The sequence below is a fragment of the Nelusetta ayraudi genome, unplaced genomic scaffold (assembly GCF_046127955.1).
Source record: "Nelusetta ayraudi isolate G7.1 ecotype Tasmania unplaced genomic scaffold, CSIRO-AGI_Nayr_v1 ptg000119l, whole genome shotgun sequence".
Classification (NCBI taxonomy): domain Eukaryota; kingdom Metazoa; phylum Chordata; class Actinopteri; order Tetraodontiformes; family Monacanthidae; genus Nelusetta; species Nelusetta ayraudi.
Genome location: NW_027466169.1, coordinates 86,166 through 105,000, shown reverse-complemented (window position 1 = coordinate 105,000; position 18,835 = coordinate 86,166). Strand labels below are relative to the sequence as shown.

At 50.4% G+C, this 18,835-nt stretch overlaps 1 protein-coding gene across 3 annotated transcripts in view; it reads right to left on the bottom strand.

The window, feature by feature from the left end:
• Positions 1-18,835, bottom strand: part of cntn1a (contactin 1a) — a 60,953-nt gene that overhangs the window by 9,850 nt on the left and 32,268 nt on the right. For all 3 annotated transcript variants that reach the window (XM_076049621.1, XM_076049620.1, XM_076049622.1), the window contains exons 3-17: positions 18,199-18,237; positions 13,337-13,463; positions 12,303-12,481; positions 11,978-12,073; positions 10,538-10,744; positions 8,943-9,042; positions 8,355-8,536; positions 7,677-7,801; positions 7,170-7,287; positions 6,756-6,903; positions 5,574-5,701; positions 4,566-4,738; positions 3,611-3,734; positions 939-1,100; positions 610-759 (exon numbers count right to left, since the gene is read on the bottom strand). In XM_076049621.1, the coding sequence (XP_075905736.1) occupies positions 610-759; positions 939-1,100; positions 3,611-3,734; positions 4,566-4,738; positions 5,574-5,701; positions 6,756-6,903; positions 7,170-7,287; positions 7,677-7,801; positions 8,355-8,536; positions 8,943-9,042; positions 10,538-10,744; positions 11,978-12,073; positions 12,303-12,481; positions 13,337-13,463; positions 18,199-18,237 (2,058 nt within the window). The remainder of the gene's footprint in view (positions 1-609; positions 760-938; positions 1,101-3,610; positions 3,735-4,565; positions 4,739-5,573; positions 5,702-6,755; positions 6,904-7,169; positions 7,288-7,676; positions 7,802-8,354; positions 8,537-8,942; positions 9,043-10,537; positions 10,745-11,977; positions 12,074-12,302; positions 12,482-13,336; positions 13,464-18,198; positions 18,238-18,835) is intronic.

Sequence of the window (18,835 nt, the reverse complement as noted above, 5' to 3'; positions counted from 1 at the left end):
GGCCGCAGGCACAGAATCCACACAAACAACGCCAACCCACACAGGCTGCAGAAGCCATCCCTGGCAGTGGCGCCGACACATCCTCCCCTCTCGCAAACACAATATCGGTGTCGCCGCCCGCTGCCAAACGCAACACCTCCACGTCAGTGTTGGACCTCTGCCACCGGGGGAGCCGGAGAGGCAAAAGTCCTCGTTGATTTTTTTTTGCCTCTGTTCTCGAGTAACAACTGTTTTGGGTTTTTTGTGTTGTTTTTCAACGTAGGTCACCGTGGGCCTGCGATTTCGATTTTATAATTGAATTTCTGTATACAGTTTCAGCAAAGTGCTCATTTGTCGAGGTTTCTGCGGCTGAGCTTGGCAGGCAGCGCCGGTCCTGGAGGAAGTGCAGCATGATGGGATTTGTGCTGACTCATAACTACAGCAACACTAAACACAAGTAAACAGTGCTATAATAAAATGATGAATGGAAAGCCCAACTGCGGCCGGTGGGACGTGGGGAGGGCGACGTCGTTTTCCATGACCTTTTGCGAGCGACTCCCAGGACGTCCCGGGAGGGAAGATAAATCTTGTTTACCTCCAGCGGCCCAGCGTGAGGGCCGCGGCGCTTACCGGCGTCCGTGGTTCTCTCTTTGGCCGAGGGGCTGCTGGGCTCCCCGGTTCCCAGCGTGTTGGTGGCGATCACCCTGAACTCGTACTCGGTCCAGGGGATCAGACCCACAACCATAGCCGACTCTTCGTTGCCCTCCACGTCGGCGGGAACTGCAGGGAAAGGAGTGAGTCAGGTTTCATAGAGGTCATCACAGTCTTATTTCTCTTTTCTGTTTTTTCTTTAAACCCCTGTTGGGTATATTTGAAGTCTTCGAGGCGACGCCAAAAGACAAGCGGGAGGGGCGACTGTTTAATGAGCCACCTGCTGGGTGCTGGACTGACTGACTCACCGGTGGTGGCCGCCGTCCAGGAGTCCCCTGAGGAGGAGTCGCGGTACTGGATGCTGTACTTGGAGATGGGGCTGCCGTTGTCGGCGCCGCGGCTCCACTGCAGTGCCACGCTCTTGTCGGTTTTGTCCATCACTCGCAGGCCACCCGGGGCGCCGGGGGGGCCTGGGCGTCAAGAAGCCACCAGAGACAGAGAGAGAGAGAGAGAGAGCAAGTGAGAGAGAGAGAGAGAGAGAGAGAGTGAGAGAGAGAGAGAGAGAGAGACAGAGACAGAGAGAGAATGAGAGAGAGAGAGCGAGAGAGAGAGAGCAGAGACAGAGAGAGAGAGAGAGAGAGAGAGAGAGAGACAGAGAGAGAGACAGAGACAGAGAGAGAGAGAGAGAGAGAGAGAGAGAGAGAGAGACAGAGAGAGAGAGAGAGAGAGAGAGAGAAGAGAGACAGAGAGAGAGACAGAGACAGAGAGAGAGAGAGAGAGAGAGAGAGTGAGAGAGAGAGAGAGAGAGAGTGAGAGAGAGAGACGAGCGGAAGGGCGATGAGCGCTGCACACTCGCGGACCTCCAGTGCATGTTAAAAAAAAAAGTCTTGTTCATTCAGGCAGAAACCCCCCTGACACACACACACACACACACACACACACACACACACACACACACACACACACACACACACACACGCCCTCCTGTGGCGGCCAGCGACTGAAAGCCCTGTCCCTGTCTGCAGAGATAACAGACGACGATACGTCCACTTCCTCTTTGCTCCTTGCTTTTCAACACTTCAAACATTTGATCCAAGCACAGATTGACGTGCATGAAGTCACGCTTGACTCTCTCTTTTTATTCATTTTTTTTTTTCAGCCCAGAGTTTCTCTCCTGCTCGCCAACCCCTCCCCTCCAGTTCTTACTCTGGAGGGAGAAGGTCGCGCTAATAGAAAAGCCAGACTTTGTCAGGCTTGGCCTCCCGGCCCAGCAGCCGCAGAAATCAGACAGGATTTATTATTTCCAAAGTCGTGGGTTTGAGCCGAGTCAAGGAAGGCGATTAGACCCAGATTTGCTGCGGCCTCTGCGCTTCTCCTCTCTCCTCGGACAGCGAGCACACGGACGTCTATATCTGTTCCTTACAGTTCAGTGGACGTCTTCACAAAGAAGGAGAAAAGAAAGGGCAAGAAAAAAAGAAAACACTACCGGCGCAGTCGACACAGTCGCTTTTCAACACCTGGCATTGCTGCAATGAGAAGCAGCCCTCCTGCTTTACTGCTAATCCGGGCTAATAACGAGCTACAGGTGCAGGGTTGCGTTCTGGTGAAGCGGATCTGCTTCCTCATCTGCCTTGATTAATGGCCGTCTTTCATCCCCCCCACCCCACCCACCCAACCCCCCTCTGCTGGCATTTGGCACTCCATTTGGGCCCTGTGTTGTGGTTCCACTCAGGGGAGCGCCTCGCTCAGCCGTTGCGCCTCCACCTGGCCATCTGTCAGCGGCTGCTCGGCACCCGGGGCTCGGCAGGGATCGCCGGCAAACCAGATCGAGGCCCCCGGCTTCTTGGGTTCCGAGTTAAAGAGGCCCCTTTGTCTGCTCACACTAGGTCTGCTTCAGGACCTGGGGAGCTGGGGGTGGGGATGGGGGGTGGGGGGGCTGTAAGGCATCAGCTCTCACTCATCAGGAAGTGGTGACGGTGGGGAAAGGAAAACAGAGCCCGACAGATCATCCGGGAAGGTGCAGAAGCGCGTGTGAGCGACGGGCGGTCCGTTTTAACTGGGACGTGTTGATATCTGCACGCCGCCCTGAGAACAAACAGCGAGTCAGCGGCGGTAGCCCTCCGTATCCAAACACGGCCGTCAAGAGATGGAAATCTGCTGGGCTCCCATCACGCCAAAGAGTACCAAAGATCTCACGCACGGATGAAGGAGTGGCTGTGAAAGCAACAGGTTTCACTCCGGTGGCCGCAGCGTGGCGATGTTCAGTTCCGATGAAGATCGCAACCAGGCGTAGCAGCTCATCACAGAGACACGCAAACTACAGGCAGGCTCATAGGGCCGTGATCGAGCCGAACCCTGCGCTGTTTCAGGAGTGAATGTGGCTGGTGCTTCAAGGCATCACGTTGGCGAGCACGGCGAGGAGAAGCTGCGCTGACCTCTCCCCGGCTGGGAGACAATTAGAGCTACGGGAGCAGATTTCTGTTTCCTGCATGAAGAAACACAACATTTCTCCTCTCCTTCCCACTTACAGGAAGTCCCAGTGGACTTTTCTACTCAGAAGAAAAGTTCTTCCTTACCATCCTCCACTGAAAACGTGAAGTATGTATGGTGAGTAATTAATCCACCCCCCCCCCCGACCTCCGCCACCCCCCCATCCAGTGTTTATATAGCGTGACAAATAAAGTTGGTAGAGAAACTTGGAATGGATAAGAAAAAAATAGCTAAAAAAAAAAAAAAGTTGTACATATTCAAAAAATTGCATGATGAAATTAAATCAAATATCAAATATAATTCCAACTATTAAAAAAAAGTGTAAAACTCAACCACTGAAGAGGTAATGAGTCTCTCCTGCTTGGCAGCTACACTGAAAGAAGTGAGTGCTTTCAGCGTTTGTGATGCCCCCCCCCCAAAAAAAATAAAAGTAAATGCAGTAAACGCAGTAAACGCAGTAAATGCAGTAAATGCAGCGCTCATGACTCACCCCTGACAACCAGCTGGGCGGAGACAGTGACGTTGTCGACGGGCGTCTGTGCTGTGCAGGTGTAGCGGCCGGCGTGCTTCAGCTGGACATTCTTGATGAGCAACTCGCCGTCCGAGTTGCCGTTCTGTGCGGAGCAGCGTAAAAAAAGAAGAAAAAAAACAAAACGTGTCTCACAGTTTAAAAGCACAAGAAAAAGACGGGAAAGGGGGAATTCTGGTGACCTGAAATCACCCTGCAGCACGGCTCTACTGGGACCAAGGAGGGTTCTATTCAGAGGAAGTGGCGGCGATGTTATTGTCTTTAAAAACCCAGATCCATCACCGTGTCAGCACTCTCAAAGTGAAACCATAAAACATCGCAAAGGAACGACCTTCAAAGCGCACAATGGCTCCGAAGTCGACGTCTGTGAGTCACCGTGACTTTTTTTTTTTGTTGCCACAAAAACAGAGGTGAGCAGAGCCAAACCAGTGATTTTTTTTCTTTTTTAATAAAGAGGGAAAATCCTCTTCATCGATGAACACGAGGGATAATCAATCAGACTCTGGGTTTTCCAAGTGGGCAGACTGTAAATGAGGAATGCCGACCACTAACTGGGGGCTTGGGCCGCAGCGAAGACACAAAGTGCAGGTCGTGTCAATAGTAATGGATGTTAACTCAAACTGCCACGAAGCAGATATACAACACACTGTCCCACTTCGGAAGGAATGCGAGACGGGGTCGTGGTCGCTCGAAGGAGCCTGCTGCTTTTTTTCCACTGCAGGTATTCCAACAGAAATACTGCAGCACAAACCAAAGTATTTAAAGAAAAAAATAATGACCTCAAGAGAGCCTAACCTCAACCTCCAGGCTCTGTTCTGAGGGAAAGTCAGAATGATCCGTTTGTATTGATCGAATGACGCGGCGTTTTGCTTAATAACTATATAAATATATAATAATTATTAAGGAGACGTCCTACCGGCGTGCGCTCGTAGTGCTGGCTGTCCTCCTGCAGGTCCACGGCCTGCCCGTCCAGCGACCACACGAAGGTGATGTCCAGAGAGGAGTCATGTGACGCGGCGCACTGCATCCGGGCGCTCTCGCCCACGTTGACGTCAGCGTTGGCGGGGGCCAAGGTGATCTTGGTGGAATCTGGGAAGGGAAACAACAGCGTGTTGGGAGGGGGTCGGAGGTGACAAAAGAGAGGTTTGTCCGGCCAAAGCAACATTATCCAAGGTGCAAAGAAATTTCAGTTGCAGAAATAGTTCAGGTCAACGACCATTGAAAGAGGGCAGATCAGGGGGCGCGCAGGGAGCTGGAGAGGCACACAGAGCTGGTTAATATGTGTCTTTGTCCAGAAGGGGGCAGAAAAGATCCAGAAATCATCCAGCAGAAAAATAAATAAATAAATAAATAAAAACCTGTGATGATGACACATGTTTTGTGATTTTGCAGCAAAAATAAAAGTCAGAGGAACACATTATTATTATTATTGTGTGTGTGTGTGTGTGTGTGTGTGTGTGTGTGTGTGTATATACATATATATATATATATACATGTATATACACACACATGTCCTGAAAGGTTTCTATCCAATCAGAATTCTACAGATTTTTTTTTTCCTGCCTGTAATCAAACCACTTTTGACAAGTTTGTAACTCACGTCACCTCTCCAATGGAGCGTGACCGAGTCCTTGACTCATCCCATCCCATCCACAGCAGGCTCTCCTCCTCCACTCCACCTCCGGGAGTGTCTTCTAAAAATCAACTAACACCCTCCACGCTGCCAGTCAGTCAGCTCGCCTTCATCCAGGCTGCAATTCATCAGCGGCGGCAGACAGCTGGAGGTCAGGAGTGTTTGGAGAGGCCCGGAGCGACGGCGCTGATTGCCAGCAGAGCGTCGCGTCGGTCAGAGGGGGGGGTGGGGGTGGGGGGGGGGTGGGGGGGGGGACGGGACGTTAAAAAAATTTCCAAAGCTGCTCGTCACCTGTGACCAGCAGGGATCCCGTGCTGTTGGCCTTCCCCCGGTCGTTCTCAGCGAAGCAGGTGTACCTGCCTTCGTCCGCTCGGGTCACGTTGAGGATCTCCAGGCTTCCGTCCTCCCAGATCGACACCCTGAGGAGAGACGGCCGTGAGTTGCTGGCAGGGCGGCGGGCGAACCAGCGCCGTCTCTTATGAAATATTCAGCGCGGCGCGAAGGTCAAAAGTCCAGCGAGTGTTGTTCTATGGGCGCTCTTGAAAACTTGTCGGCAGTGTGCAGTGGGATTAAACTGAGCTACAGGCGGCGGTGTTTGATTCATTTTCATCCATGCTATTTCTTATTTCATGCATGGAAAATGCTATCGTTCCAGCAGCCCCACCCCAGCCCCCCCCCCCCCAACACCGCCACGCAGCCCGCTTGTAGCTGACGGTGTTAGTAAAGCACACGCTGCATAGTAGTCTTTGCCCCGCCAGCCGCCCCCCTCCCCCTCCCCCTCCCCCTCTGTAGATCTGACTGTGGTGCATGAGGGTGTGTGTGAGATGGGTTGGGGGAGGGGGGGGGGGGGGTGCGGCGGCTCTGAGCCTGACAGATTAGGCTGGTTTTGTCAGTGAGACGCATCAGGCCAGGGTTTTACACTTCCTGTCTCCTCTGGAATTAGCTCAGCGCCGAGCCGGACGGACAGCGCAGCCGTTAAAGTGACAAACAACAACAGGGCGAGACTTAACGCACAGACAGACAGACAGCATCGGCACCACATCATTCCGCTGCAGCTTTCAGGGAGTTCTTGCTCCATCTCAAAGTCGGCCTTATGTGATGTCACAAGGGGCACCAGGTTGCAGCAAAGCCCAACCCATGCTCGGGTGTTGGCTCCGCCCCCTCAACCACCTTGTTTTTCTTCCAAACGTATCGGAGGTCTTAGCAGTAGCAGTTTCAGCAGGAAGCTCAACTCCAGCATGTCTGCAGGAGGTTGTAAACACGGGGCTAAATGTTCTCTTTCGCAGAGGAGTCTTTTTTTTAAATCAGTTATTCACGAGAGCCTGATTCAGTGGAGCTCAGGATGAAAAATAGAGACGTAAAACGAAACATAATGCGGCTCCATCAATAATTCGCCAACCTTCACGCTGACATAAATGACAACTTAGATTGTTAGAGATTTTTTTTTTAAGATCCGTTCGGCTGCAGCGTCACCTTGTGGAGTTGGACAGCAGCTCGGTGCCTTTGCTCCAGGAGAAGGCGGGCTTGGGCGCCGCTTTGGGCCGGCACTGGATCAGCGCTCGGCCGTTCTTCGGTGCCAGGACTGTCTTCACGGCGTTGCGTTCAAACGTCGGCGCACAGGCTGCAGGGAGACAGTGTGGATTATCCATCACATATCGCCGGGTAAAAACAATGTGTAACACCCTATTGTGCACCTCCCTCCACTTCCACCTTCACACCCAAAGTTTGTCCATTAAAAAGTGGCCCCACATGATGGAGGCTGACGCTGCACTGGAAACGTCCTGAATGAGCTCAAACTAGTCAGCTTAAAAAAAAACAAAAAAAACGGGACCTTTGTATCTGACGCAGCCTCTTTGCGGTGCGTCTCCAGCCAGAAGCGTGACTCACCAAACACTCGCAGCTCAGCGTTGGCATAAAGGAGTCCGTGGTGATTCTCCGCTATGCACTGGTACATCCCCGAGTCGTCGAACGTCAGGCTGCGGAAGCTCATTTCCTTCCTGTCGAGCTGAAGAAAAATGCAAGAGTGAGTTAAAGAGTTTTCCCCTCTTTCTTTTTTTTTTTTTTTTTTCTTGTATCTCACTTTAAAATCATTTAAATTCTATTACGAAGCAGCTGGCTGAAGTCAGAGTGATAATAACTGTTGGCACCTTGCAGGACAGATAGGAATGACATCATTTGAGTGAGAGGACATTTAATTAGAGAATATTAAGAACAGAATCCTCCTCCACCCGAGGCTAACCCTAACCCTGGATACTTTTCCAGGCTCCATAACAACCTTTTCCCTGACAGCACCTGAGCTTGCGGTGGATTTCAACCGCCACGGCTACATTTGTCGGGTGCGGCAGCAAGGCGCAAGCGGAGATGAGCGGGCGCGTGCGTGCGTGCGTGCGTTACCAGTTCTCCGTTTTTCAGCCACTGAATGTGAGGCTGGGGTTTGCCGCTGGCGACGCAGGACATGGTGTGATCACTGCCCAGGTCCTTCTCCGCGCTGCTGATGTGCTCCACCCACTCAGGAAAAGCTGCAGAGGCAGGGGCAGAATCAGAGCTGTTCAGGGGGCGTCGTCGTTCACCGGAAGCTGGCCGGATCCGATCCGATCCGATCCGATCCGGTCAGCTTCGCCGCTTCCTGGGAGGAGAAGGCTGCAGAGAGGCCTTCTGGTCGGCTCCAGGTTCCGCCCATGGTCCAAAGACATGCACGTGTGAGTTATAAGCCGACTGCCTGTTCTTGTGCGACCCTGCGATAAACTAGCGACTCGTCTGCCTTCTCCCTGCAGACAGCTGAGATCAACTGCAGCACCACCTGCGACCCAGAGTGCAGGATAAGCAGCGATTATCCTGCACTCAGGCTGGAGCGGAGGTGTAGCAAGTCAGGCATCCACTCACTAATAAGACCTCACCTCAAAATAAAATGCATTTATTCACTTGCCAGAGTAACTAGAATGCATGCAATCGGTGCACCTGGTTAAAAACAAATTTAAAAAAAAAAACTGCGTGTGAAAACAACAATATTCCAAATGTACGGGAAACAACGTCGCCGATGTCGTCATGGCGGTTCCGCAACACGCTGCGTACCTTCCACAGACACTCGTGCGCTGTGGTAGTCCTTCCCCTTGGAGTTGACCGCCTCACACTGGTAGGTGCCGCCGTCTTCCACCTGCACGTCGTACAGGTGCAGGTGAGCGCCCGCAGTCTCCACCTTGTGGCCGCGTGGCAGCTCGCCGTCCAGCTTCCTCCAGGTGATCTCAGGCACGGGGCTGGGCAGGCGGGCAGGACACGCCACAGACAGACAGAGAAATGAAGGCAGGTTTTGGATATGCGGCGCTGCACTCCGAGCTTGATCGCCCTCGGAGCGAGTCTCATCAATCATTTAGCTGGGGGAGGAGCTACACCGTCTGGGTCTGTCCTCATTCAAATATCAACACATGAGAGTCCAGAGAAAGTCCCACACAGCGGCTCGTATCACGAGTCGGGCAATTTGTCCAGCTCCCCCCCCCCCACACCCCCACTCCCCCGTGGCCTTCATTTTACACCTACCCCACTGTGTGACCTTTAAAAAGAGACTACATATCAAACTGAACGTGCTAGCGTCAGTTTAAAGGGTGCACTTTTTTTTAACTGTGAGTGCCGTGACTGCACTTGAGGGCCACGCCACACACTCACTTCCCCAAAGCAAAGCATTCCAGGATGACGTCCTGCCCCACCAGGGCCGTAGTGTCTTTGAACGTCACTTTCAGGTCGGCGGGGTATTTCCTGATGGGACCTGAGGAGCCAAAACACAGCAGGGTTTACCGCGCTGTTTCAGTCCCGGAGCGCAAGGCCAGAAGCAACGCAGAATATATTAAAATATGATGTCAATTGTTCATTTTAGTCATGATGCCGTTTCTTCCTTTTATGCCATTTGCTAAGTGGGTCACATGACACAAAATGCATGTCCTGGTTAATTTACTCAGATGTGTTACTTTACACAGGAAGCACAGCGTGACGAGACCTTTGTAGGTGGGCCGAATCAAAAAATCAAAGTCTGCACAGCAACACACACAAGCAGACCCGGGTTTTCTGGGATGAACACGGAAGACCGGGGAAAGACGTTCCGTTTCCACAGTGACTCATCAGAACCTTTTATATTTAAATGGGCGAGCAACACATTTTCCCAGAGGGTGGGGAAAAAAAAGTTCACAAAGAGCAGAGGACGGGGTGCTTTCACTCCGCTTGCTGAGACATTTCCATCTGACCTTTGAAGGCTTTTCTTTTTCCTTCTCTCCCTCTAGCAGGAAATGTTTGGCGGCACAGCTGGAGCACAAAAACCTCCAGGAGCTCCTTGTCTCCTGAACATGCCAGTGAGGACTAACTCACATATTTCCCCGAAAAGGTAAAATGTTTCCTTGCTTTTCTTTCCCGGCTTCACAAACACCGAGAAAGATTTGGGCCGTAATTATTTTTCACAACGGCGTAAACAACGACTGTGTCCTATCTGCACAGAGACAGAGGCGCGACACATCGTACCCAGAAGGCCTTGCACAATATGCATGTGTATGCATGAGAGCCCAAAACATGGGCACGCTGCTCCGTTCCTGACCTTTCATAAAAAATAAATAAATAAATAAAAATTCCAACTACTAAATCACCACACTGAAAGAGTGGCATGGTCTGTTTTGAAGGAAATCACATTGCATTTCAATGACGATATACTACGCAGGGAAAGTTAAAGTGAAACGGTAAAACAACTCAAAGCGCTATGCAAAGAATGTTACGTAACCGTAAACTACACAATGAAAGAAAGCAGCTGGTGGAGGATGCTCGGAAGAACCCTGAAGGGCAAAAAACAGCTGAAATACTTCTCTTTTGTGTTTACGCCTCTCGTGCACAGCAGTGCAACCACGCAAGGCCTTAACACATGTGCGCTGCTATGGTTTAGGATTTCTCTCCAGGGCGGTGCATGCACCATGTCGTCCCCCACATCACTGGTCTGAAAGTGATGATGTCTTGCGAGTTGTTTGAGTTCAGAGCTCCTTTGGATGCTCCGCTGATGTTGCTTCAGCCAGGTGGAGACGCACTGTGAGCTTCCTCGATGGTGAAGCACTTGCTCGGAAAGAATCGCTGGCTACAACACGCGGTCGTTCAGCCACTGCTTTTGCAAAGCGTGACACATTAGACGCGTTCACAGATCATTTTTCCAAACCGAGCGTGAAAGCTTTTTAAACCCGCGCCGTTGTTTACAGCGGAAACGAGGACGGGGTGTAAAAACAGGCACTAACGTTCAGCCAGAGGCACCAGCGGGATGTAATTGGAGAAAACGCTCTTGGAAATGGACGGGCTGGAGGCGATGCAGGAGTAGTTGCCACTGTCCGACGAGTCCACCTTGGAGATGTAGAGGTTCCCCGTCGTCTGGGAGACAAAGCGCCGCTTGTCCAGCGGGATGAAGGTGGGGAATTCGTTGAGGATCCATCGGAATGACAGCTCGGCTGAGTGAGAGAGAGAGAGAGAGAGGGAGAGAGAGAGAGAGAGAGAGAGAGAGAGGGACAGAGAGAGAGAGAGAGCGGGGGGGAGAGGGAGAGAGAGAGAGAGAGACAGAGACAGAGGGAGAGAGAGGGACAGAGAGAGAGAGGGAGAGAGAGAGAGAGAGGGGGGGGGAGAGGGAGAGAGAGAGAGAGAGACAGAGAGAGAGACAGAGAGAGGGACAGAGAGAGAGAGGGACAGAGAGAGAGAAAGAGAGAAAGACAGAAAGAGGGACAGAGAGAGAGAAAGAGGGACAGAGAGAGAGAGAGGGAGAGAGGGAGGGAGAGAGAGAGGGAGAGAGGGAGGGAGAGAGAGAGAGAGGGAGAGAGAGAGAGGGAGGGAGGGAGGGAGAGAGAGAGAGAGAGGGAGGGAGAGAGGGAGAGAGAGGGAGGGAGAGAGAGAGAGAGAGACAGAGAGAGGGAGGGAGAGAGGGAGAGACAGGGAGAGGGAGAGAGAGACAGAGAGAGGGAGAGAGGGAGAGAGAGAGAGACAGAGAGAGGGACAGAGAGAGAGAGAGAGAGAGAGAGAGAGAGAGAGAGAGTAAAAGAGGCAACAAAAACACCAGCTGTCAGTCAAAGCCTGGCCATTCAGCCGAGCCTCTGAGAGGAGCCCGGGTGCGACGCAGATCTGCTTGGAATCATCTTGAATAGATGCAAACCAAAAGCAGCGGATTTTATTATTCAACCATCCATTGACCTTTCTGTTGGAATCTAATAACGCTCTCAGGCGCGAGGCATTATGAGCACACTGAATGGGTTTAGGTAATTCTGCAGAGACTTACGGTTGACAATGCTTGGTGACTGATTTGCATCAACATGAATATGAAATCATACAAAATGAGAAGAGGGGGGAGGGACGGGGGGGGGGGGGAATAAAATGAGGCCACATAGCAGGGAAACAAACAACAGCCCTCATACTGGCACGCTGAATTAGACTAAATGTTACATTGGGGGAAAAAACATTTTTGTGCGTTTATAAATTGTCAAGGGCATCAAACAAGACAGAAAAACTGAGAAATGAAGAGAAAGAGAGTCACAGGGAGTTTGCTGTGTGACTGTGACGAGGACGTTGACAAGGCCAAGTCACTCTCAGGCCTGCAGGGGACAAATGGTCTGCGGTTCATTTCAGGACTGTAGCTCATGAGTTTATCATGCGGCTGAAAGAAAGTTGGTTTCCAACTGAAAGTGAAGCAGCAATACCTGGATAGTGTGGCGGGGGGGCGCAGAGAAGCACGGCCCCCTGGCCCTCCTTCACTTGCACCTTCAGTCTCTCTTCTGATGAGAAAAGATCGAGGTCTGAAAAAGCCAGAGACAGAAAAAAAAAGCTTTTAAGGACATTTAAGATTCTCCAGATGCTGAAAAGCTTCCAGCACATCCCGCGTCTGATATCAGTAAAAGGACGACCACGGCTTTAAAGAGGTCACGGCGTGCTGACAAGACACTGAGCAGAGCCCGCCTGCAGATCTCTGATGCTGCGCGGCGTGTTGTGGAGGCTCTGCACGAGGCCCTCGGTCTGTTCACTCACAGCCAAACTGGACGGAAGCCCGCTGGCTGACCACCGTGCCGTACGTGTTGGTGGCCACGCAGGTGTACTCTCCTTCGTGTTGGTTCCTGACGGGGTTGCTGATGACGAGGTTGCCGCCCATCATGCTGTAATGGTCCGACTCTTTGTCCAGGTCCACTTCCATGTCGTCTTTCAACCAACTGCAAGGGAGAAAACAAGAGTTCAAGGTGGAAAATTCACTCTCTGCAACGCTTCCTGGCGACAACACGTCCCCCCCCAGACTGTCTGTGCAAAAGAGGGTCCTTGACGACTTCAGCTCAGGTGGTCCTCAGTAAAGCTGACAGTCAAACAGACGGTAGGATTTAGCCTAGAGTTCTTGTCAAACGTGGAGAACACAGTGCAGCTGCACTTGGTTGTGTCGGTCGCACTTGGGGCGAATTCCATAATGTACCTGAGAAAGACCTGAGAAAGACCTGAGAAAGACCTGCAATCCGGAGCAAACGGCTGGCTATTATTTTTTTTTAGAAGAAACACAAGATGATGACATTGTGATGAAAAGACCCTGGTGAACTTTTCAACGCTTTGTACTAAACTTCTGCTAATTCCCCCCCCCCCGCCCTCCTAAATCTAACACTGAGCTCTTAGACTGTGAACCTGATTTCAGGGCTGTTAAGCAACACAATTTACATACATTAACATATAAATCGAATCGGATCGTGCAAAACACTTTGATTTTTTTTTCTTTTCTAGGCTGCAAAATGAGGTGGAATCACATTTAGAGCATTGCTGGCGCTCCAGGAGCGAAACCCGAGTTGCTCATTGATTTTCTAGCACGTTGACATTCTAATTGTCGAAGGTATGAGGGACCAAACAGACAGCTGATACAGAGAGGATTGCTTTTGTACGATCTCACGTGCGTGTCTTATACTCGGGAGGTGGATGGAGGTCGAGGCAGTCGAGGCTGAAATATCGGCCGAGAGATTTGAAACGCTGGGAGACACACAGAGTTGGCAGCGGGTCGTAATGACGCAGTGCTTAAGAAGAACATATGTTACGTGTATGTGGCAGGTGGACTGGCCCGGGCCCGGCAGCTCATGGTGATTTTTGCCTCGGGCGACTCCTCGGGGTAGATGGTCTCCACCGGCTGTTCCTCAAACACCGGCCCGTAACCTGTGGCTTCATCTGCACACAACAAGCAGCGGAGAGCAGCGTAAACAAACAACAACGACAACAACAACAACAACAACAAGAACTCGCTGGGTCAGATGTTCCGGATGTGCTCCAGATCCGTCAGGCAGCAAAGTTCTGGTGTGAAAAGCTGTAAAAATAAATAAATATCCCCTGAATGTGTTTGTATTTCAGCCCTGGCGGCTCCATCGATTTGGGCTGCGGAGGAGATTCACCCAACGTCTCTGTCGGCGCTCTGTTATTTCGACAGAGACGGATCACAGCGACAGATAGATAGAGACGGAGACACAGAACACGGTGCTGATAGAACAAGATGTTACTGGATCTGAACCTCTCTTCACTGTGTCGGAGCAAGTAAAAAGAGAAAGTCATGATTAAAAAAATCAAATAAATAAATAAATAAAAAAAAGCCTTCCTCTCATCATCATCATCAGCGTGAAACACGTCAACAATTGCGCCCGATGACTCATTAGGAGCGACTGGCATCGCGAGCGGCGACGTGAATACGACGTAAACACAAAGCCGGGGCTGCGAACCAGCGGCGGCGAGGCCAAATGTTCTCCAGCGCTGATTATTCTGTCAGAGCGGGAGCGTGCGTAGGTGACTGGCGGGGAATACAAATGTGGAGCGCGTGCACGCGCGTGCACACGTCTCTTTGAGTTCAAAGAGTGCACAGCTGACACCTCAATGGGTGAAATCTGGCTTTTTGAGGGCGCAATATCCTGTCTCGGCTCCATCTTCAGCCAGGATGTTGGGTTTTTTTGTTGGTTTGTTTGTTTGTTTGTTTGTTTGTTTGTTCCTGAAGGTGTCAAAGTGAGCGGCACACAGCAGGCCACCTCTTCGCACCTGGACAAAAGGACGGGAGAAACATTAATGCTCGCAATCTGGGAGCGGGTACGAATCAGGAAGATGTGCTGTACGCACCAAAATATAAGGCCAGAAATAAAGCGTGCATTAAGGCGTGCACGGAAGACGCTTATCTGCCTCCTCGGCAAAGGAACCGAAAAAAAAAGAAGGGGGGGGGGCAGACATGTAACCACAGCAGCGAGTCAAGCGCAGCCTCCTCATTAAGACGTCGGAGGACGGGACCTGCTCCCACTCAACACGTCCCAGCAGCCAAACATGTGCAAGTGCTCGACATTTATGCAAATCCCAAGGATGCTGAATTACCAGCGGGCGAGAGAGACTGGGAAAAAAAAAAAAATGGGACATCGTGGGAGGCCGGTGTCAGGACAATTAAGCAGGGTCGGGGAAGGAGAGAGCAGGATGAGAAGTTGAAGAGCAGCGGCGAGGCGAGACGAGAGGGAACCGGGGTTGAAGAAGAACTCGTCACTGGCAGCAGCATACTGACCTTATTCTGCAGACGCACTCAGGCTGCTCTACATGGGGTGTCAGATAAACCGCTTTTTTTTTTTCTCTCCGTTTTTTTGTGCCGTCTTAAATATGAAATATGAATGTTGGAAGGGCTGGCGGAGGGGAGGACGGCGAGGCTGCAGTGGATTCTCTCCTGTAGCGCCGCCTGTGACAGATGGCGTACGGGAGTGTTGAAGCAAGCCACATGAGGAGCCGCTCGCCTCCAGACACACACACACACACACACACACACACACGCACACACACACACACACACACACGCGCGTGCGTAGCTCTCGGACCGCCTCATTTCATCCGCTCGATCTGTCTCTGACCGTTTTCCCCTCTGTTTTTTTTTTTTTTTTCTTTTTTCTGTCCTCTCTCCATCCCTCCGCTCCACTTCCTTCTGCACTTCCTGGATTACCTTCCACGAGCGTCTCCATTGGGCAGGTCTCTCGACCTCCCGGAGAGCCTCTCTCAGATGAGGCCGAGCGGCCGGGGCCATGAGCGCACGCACCGCCGCTTCAGGCTGAAACTGAAACTATCTGAGCAACGGAAAGTAACGACTGGACGGAGACGGAAATAAAGAGAGGGTTTTAACATATTGTTGGCCGACGTTAGCGGTGTTCAATTGAGTAAAAGGGTCTCTTGGATGTGTGCTCGTGCATTCTGCAGACTCACATTTGTCCGTGCGTGTAAATACTTTTGCAGCGACACCTCCCAGGATTCCGACTTTCATTGTCAGGAACGAACCAATTATGTTTTTCAAATACGCAACATTGCACACTGCCTGAAGAGTCAAAGCCAGTGTCAACGACGACAACCCTTTGCAGCAGCTTAACCAGTGAACACCTGCAAAAGGTGAATTTAGAATTTGCAGCCAAAAGCCGTGACTTGTGTGGGCGCTGGGACTAAAATAACAATGGGGCGGATGTTTTTCTGCACTCTAACTCGCTCTTACTGTACGTGCTAAATAGTCCCGGATTTGCCTCGGCTGCCCAATAAAGTCATGGTCCCCTGCCTGGTGACAGTGGCTTGACCCACAGCTGCGTGTTTCGGCAACATCTGCAGCCCTCTCGTCTGTCTGCAGGACCCAGAGAGAGTCCAAGTGGGACACTCAGCATATTGTTTCCTCGCAGCGCTGAACGCACAGCGCGGCAATAATTACCCACAAGCCCTTGAGCCACATTAATGAGGCACGGTGGCGTCCCGAATTATCCACGGGGTCGAGCCGTTTATTTATTTATTCGTCCGTCTGTCTGGAAGGAAAGAATCAACCCTCAACACCGAGAGAAAGACGGGTCTTCATCACCTCACTGGATCCATCAACCACTGGAAATCATCACAACCGGTTGCTAAGCAACAAAATCAAGAGGCCTCTCGGCCAGTTTAGCTTGTGATGACACAGCCTGTCATCCTGGTCACCTCTCCCAGAATTCCACATTGCATTACATGTAAGTGCACTGCTACAGGCATACAGCACACTGACCATTGAACACGTAGAACCTCAGGACTTTCAGTTTATATTTCTGACTGACTACCTCGGAGCGTTTCACTGTCAAGCAACAGTTTAAAATTGCACCGACCCGACTCCAACGTCTCCAGAACCCTCGATCTCAGGGAATTACTGCTCTGAGAAATGGCTTTTCTATACTTTCCCACTGGCAGAGTAGACGGGAGAATTCTATTTCTGAAAAATCTCCCGGCTGGGCGCAACTTTTCCACCGTTGGTTGCCTGGCAACCTCTCCTCCACTGTAGCCACACCATCATATAGTCAGGCACTTTACACACAGCCGACAGTCTTCTTGTGTTACTGAATAGATCATACATACACACACGCACGGATAGAAATGAAAAGAAAATTTGTTAACACCTCTTCTGGCAGTTCTTTGGTTGTTGTTGTTTTTTTTTTTTGAAACATGATTTCAAACATCCAATATTACTGCAGAATTGTCAGAATTGGTGACAGCCGATGATATGTTGGGGGTCCTTCTTCTTCTTTGGGCCGTTCCCTCCAGGGGTGTCCACAACCCATCATCTGCCTCCATCCAACCCGAGTCTTTTCCTCCCTCTTGTCTCAAAGCAACAAACTTCACCTCCTCTTCATCACGACATCCATAATTCTCCTCTTGGCTCCTCCATCCTCCGCATCCTTTCACCCAGATATTCACTACCTCTCCCCTGTACACGTCCAAACTGTCTCAGTCTGGCCTCTCTGGCTTCACCTCCAAAAACATCTCTAACATACGCCATCCCTCTGGTGGACTCCTTCTTTATCTCGATGCTGATGCTGCAGAAGAGAAGCTTGACATTTTCATTTCTGCAACCTGCAGCTCCGCCTCCTGTCTTTCCTGCAGCAGCTCACTTTAATATATGGTGGGTTTAAATACTGTGTCTTGTTTTGCATTATCTAATATGCTAACAACAGTCTAAAGCGCTTGTTTAGTTTTCTTTTTTTATCTTTTTCTTTTTAAATCAGTGACCACCTTCGATTTGGACTAACCCATTACTGCAATCAAATGCCTTGGACCTCAACCATCCTGAACAGAATGTTTGTGCACCCGCAAGCAGAAGACATCCAGAAATAGCAGAAGTGAGAAGGAACACGACCCCCAGACAGATTTCCCCTCTGTGCAGAACTATTGTGAATCATAAGAAAGACAGCCGCCTGTCACTGGCCGTCCCTTAACAAATGTTGACGGGCAGGGATATTAGTTTTATCACCTCGGGGCATGTGGTGGGCGGGAGTTGGCCATTTGTTCATCTGAAGCTCATTTGCTTTGGCTTTTCTTTGGAATGACAATGGAGAAACTGAAGTGAATACCGGCTGCCAATATTTAGCTTCGGCAGTGTCCCTCTTATTTCTTCCTGTTGATTTCACTGCTTTGTTGAATGGCGGACAAGCCTGGAGGGTTGTGACTTAGCAGAAAAGGCTTTGTGCTGTCCTTTAGCCTCCGTTACCGAGGATCAGTGGTGGGATTGTCAGTGAGAATCGATTTGACGCATTAATGCGTGCTAGCATCGCGGCCGTCACAGTGTTCTTCCTAGCTGGGGAAGATCTAGGGGCATCGCTTCAGCTGTGAATCACCGCCCGCCTCCTTGTCTCAACTCCAAGGCTGCAGCATCACCAACCTGCAGACGAACAGGAGCAAGCTTGTTCGTCTCTGGCTTGAAGACCGTATTTAAAATAAATGCAACTTCTGCCCTGTGTTTCCTCACACAGACCGAGGAGGAACTATTACCAATATTATTGCTGTTTGATACAAAAGGTACAAATATATAGAGATGTACCTTTAGTAGTACTCGACAGCACATCTCCTGTTTTCTACTACTTTCTTCTAAAGCTCATGCGTCTCTAATTACCATCAGCCTTACCTTCGTAAAAGTCAGGTGTCTCCCCTGGTACCGATGCATCTACGGTCACAAAACACACATTAGTGTAAGCATACAGAACATTAACATGAAAACATAGAAACGTACATTATTGAGTGTGAGTGCAGTTGTGGTGTTTCAGTTCTTTTTATGTTTTGTGGCTGCGAAATTCACAATTTTCCTCAGCAACATATCTGGAATCCACTACGCACTCTTTAGTTTATTTAACTTATTTATTTAAAAGTGACACGAAGACTTTGGTGCAGATTTTGGAAAAGAATCAGAACCAGAATACAGCGGCACTGACAGTCAAACCTTATTCCCTTCAGGCCTGGACAGGAATGTCAATGTTCTGCTCTTGACAACAACAACAACAACAACCTGCAGCCGTACAGGTTCAAGCTGAGCAAGTGAATTCTAAACACCAAGAGTGTGCAGAGAGAGTGCATGTGAGCTTTTCATCAGTCTACCTCAGTAAAAGTGTCTTGCCTGTGCCAAGTTTTAGTTGTTACCAAAGAAAAACACTGAATTCAGTCAGAATTGAAGAGTCTATTAAAAACTAAAAAAAATAAAAGTTGTGTTGTAAAAAGGAAAGGGATTCCCTCGGTACTCCACCGTCTTGTTTCATCTAAAACGGGTC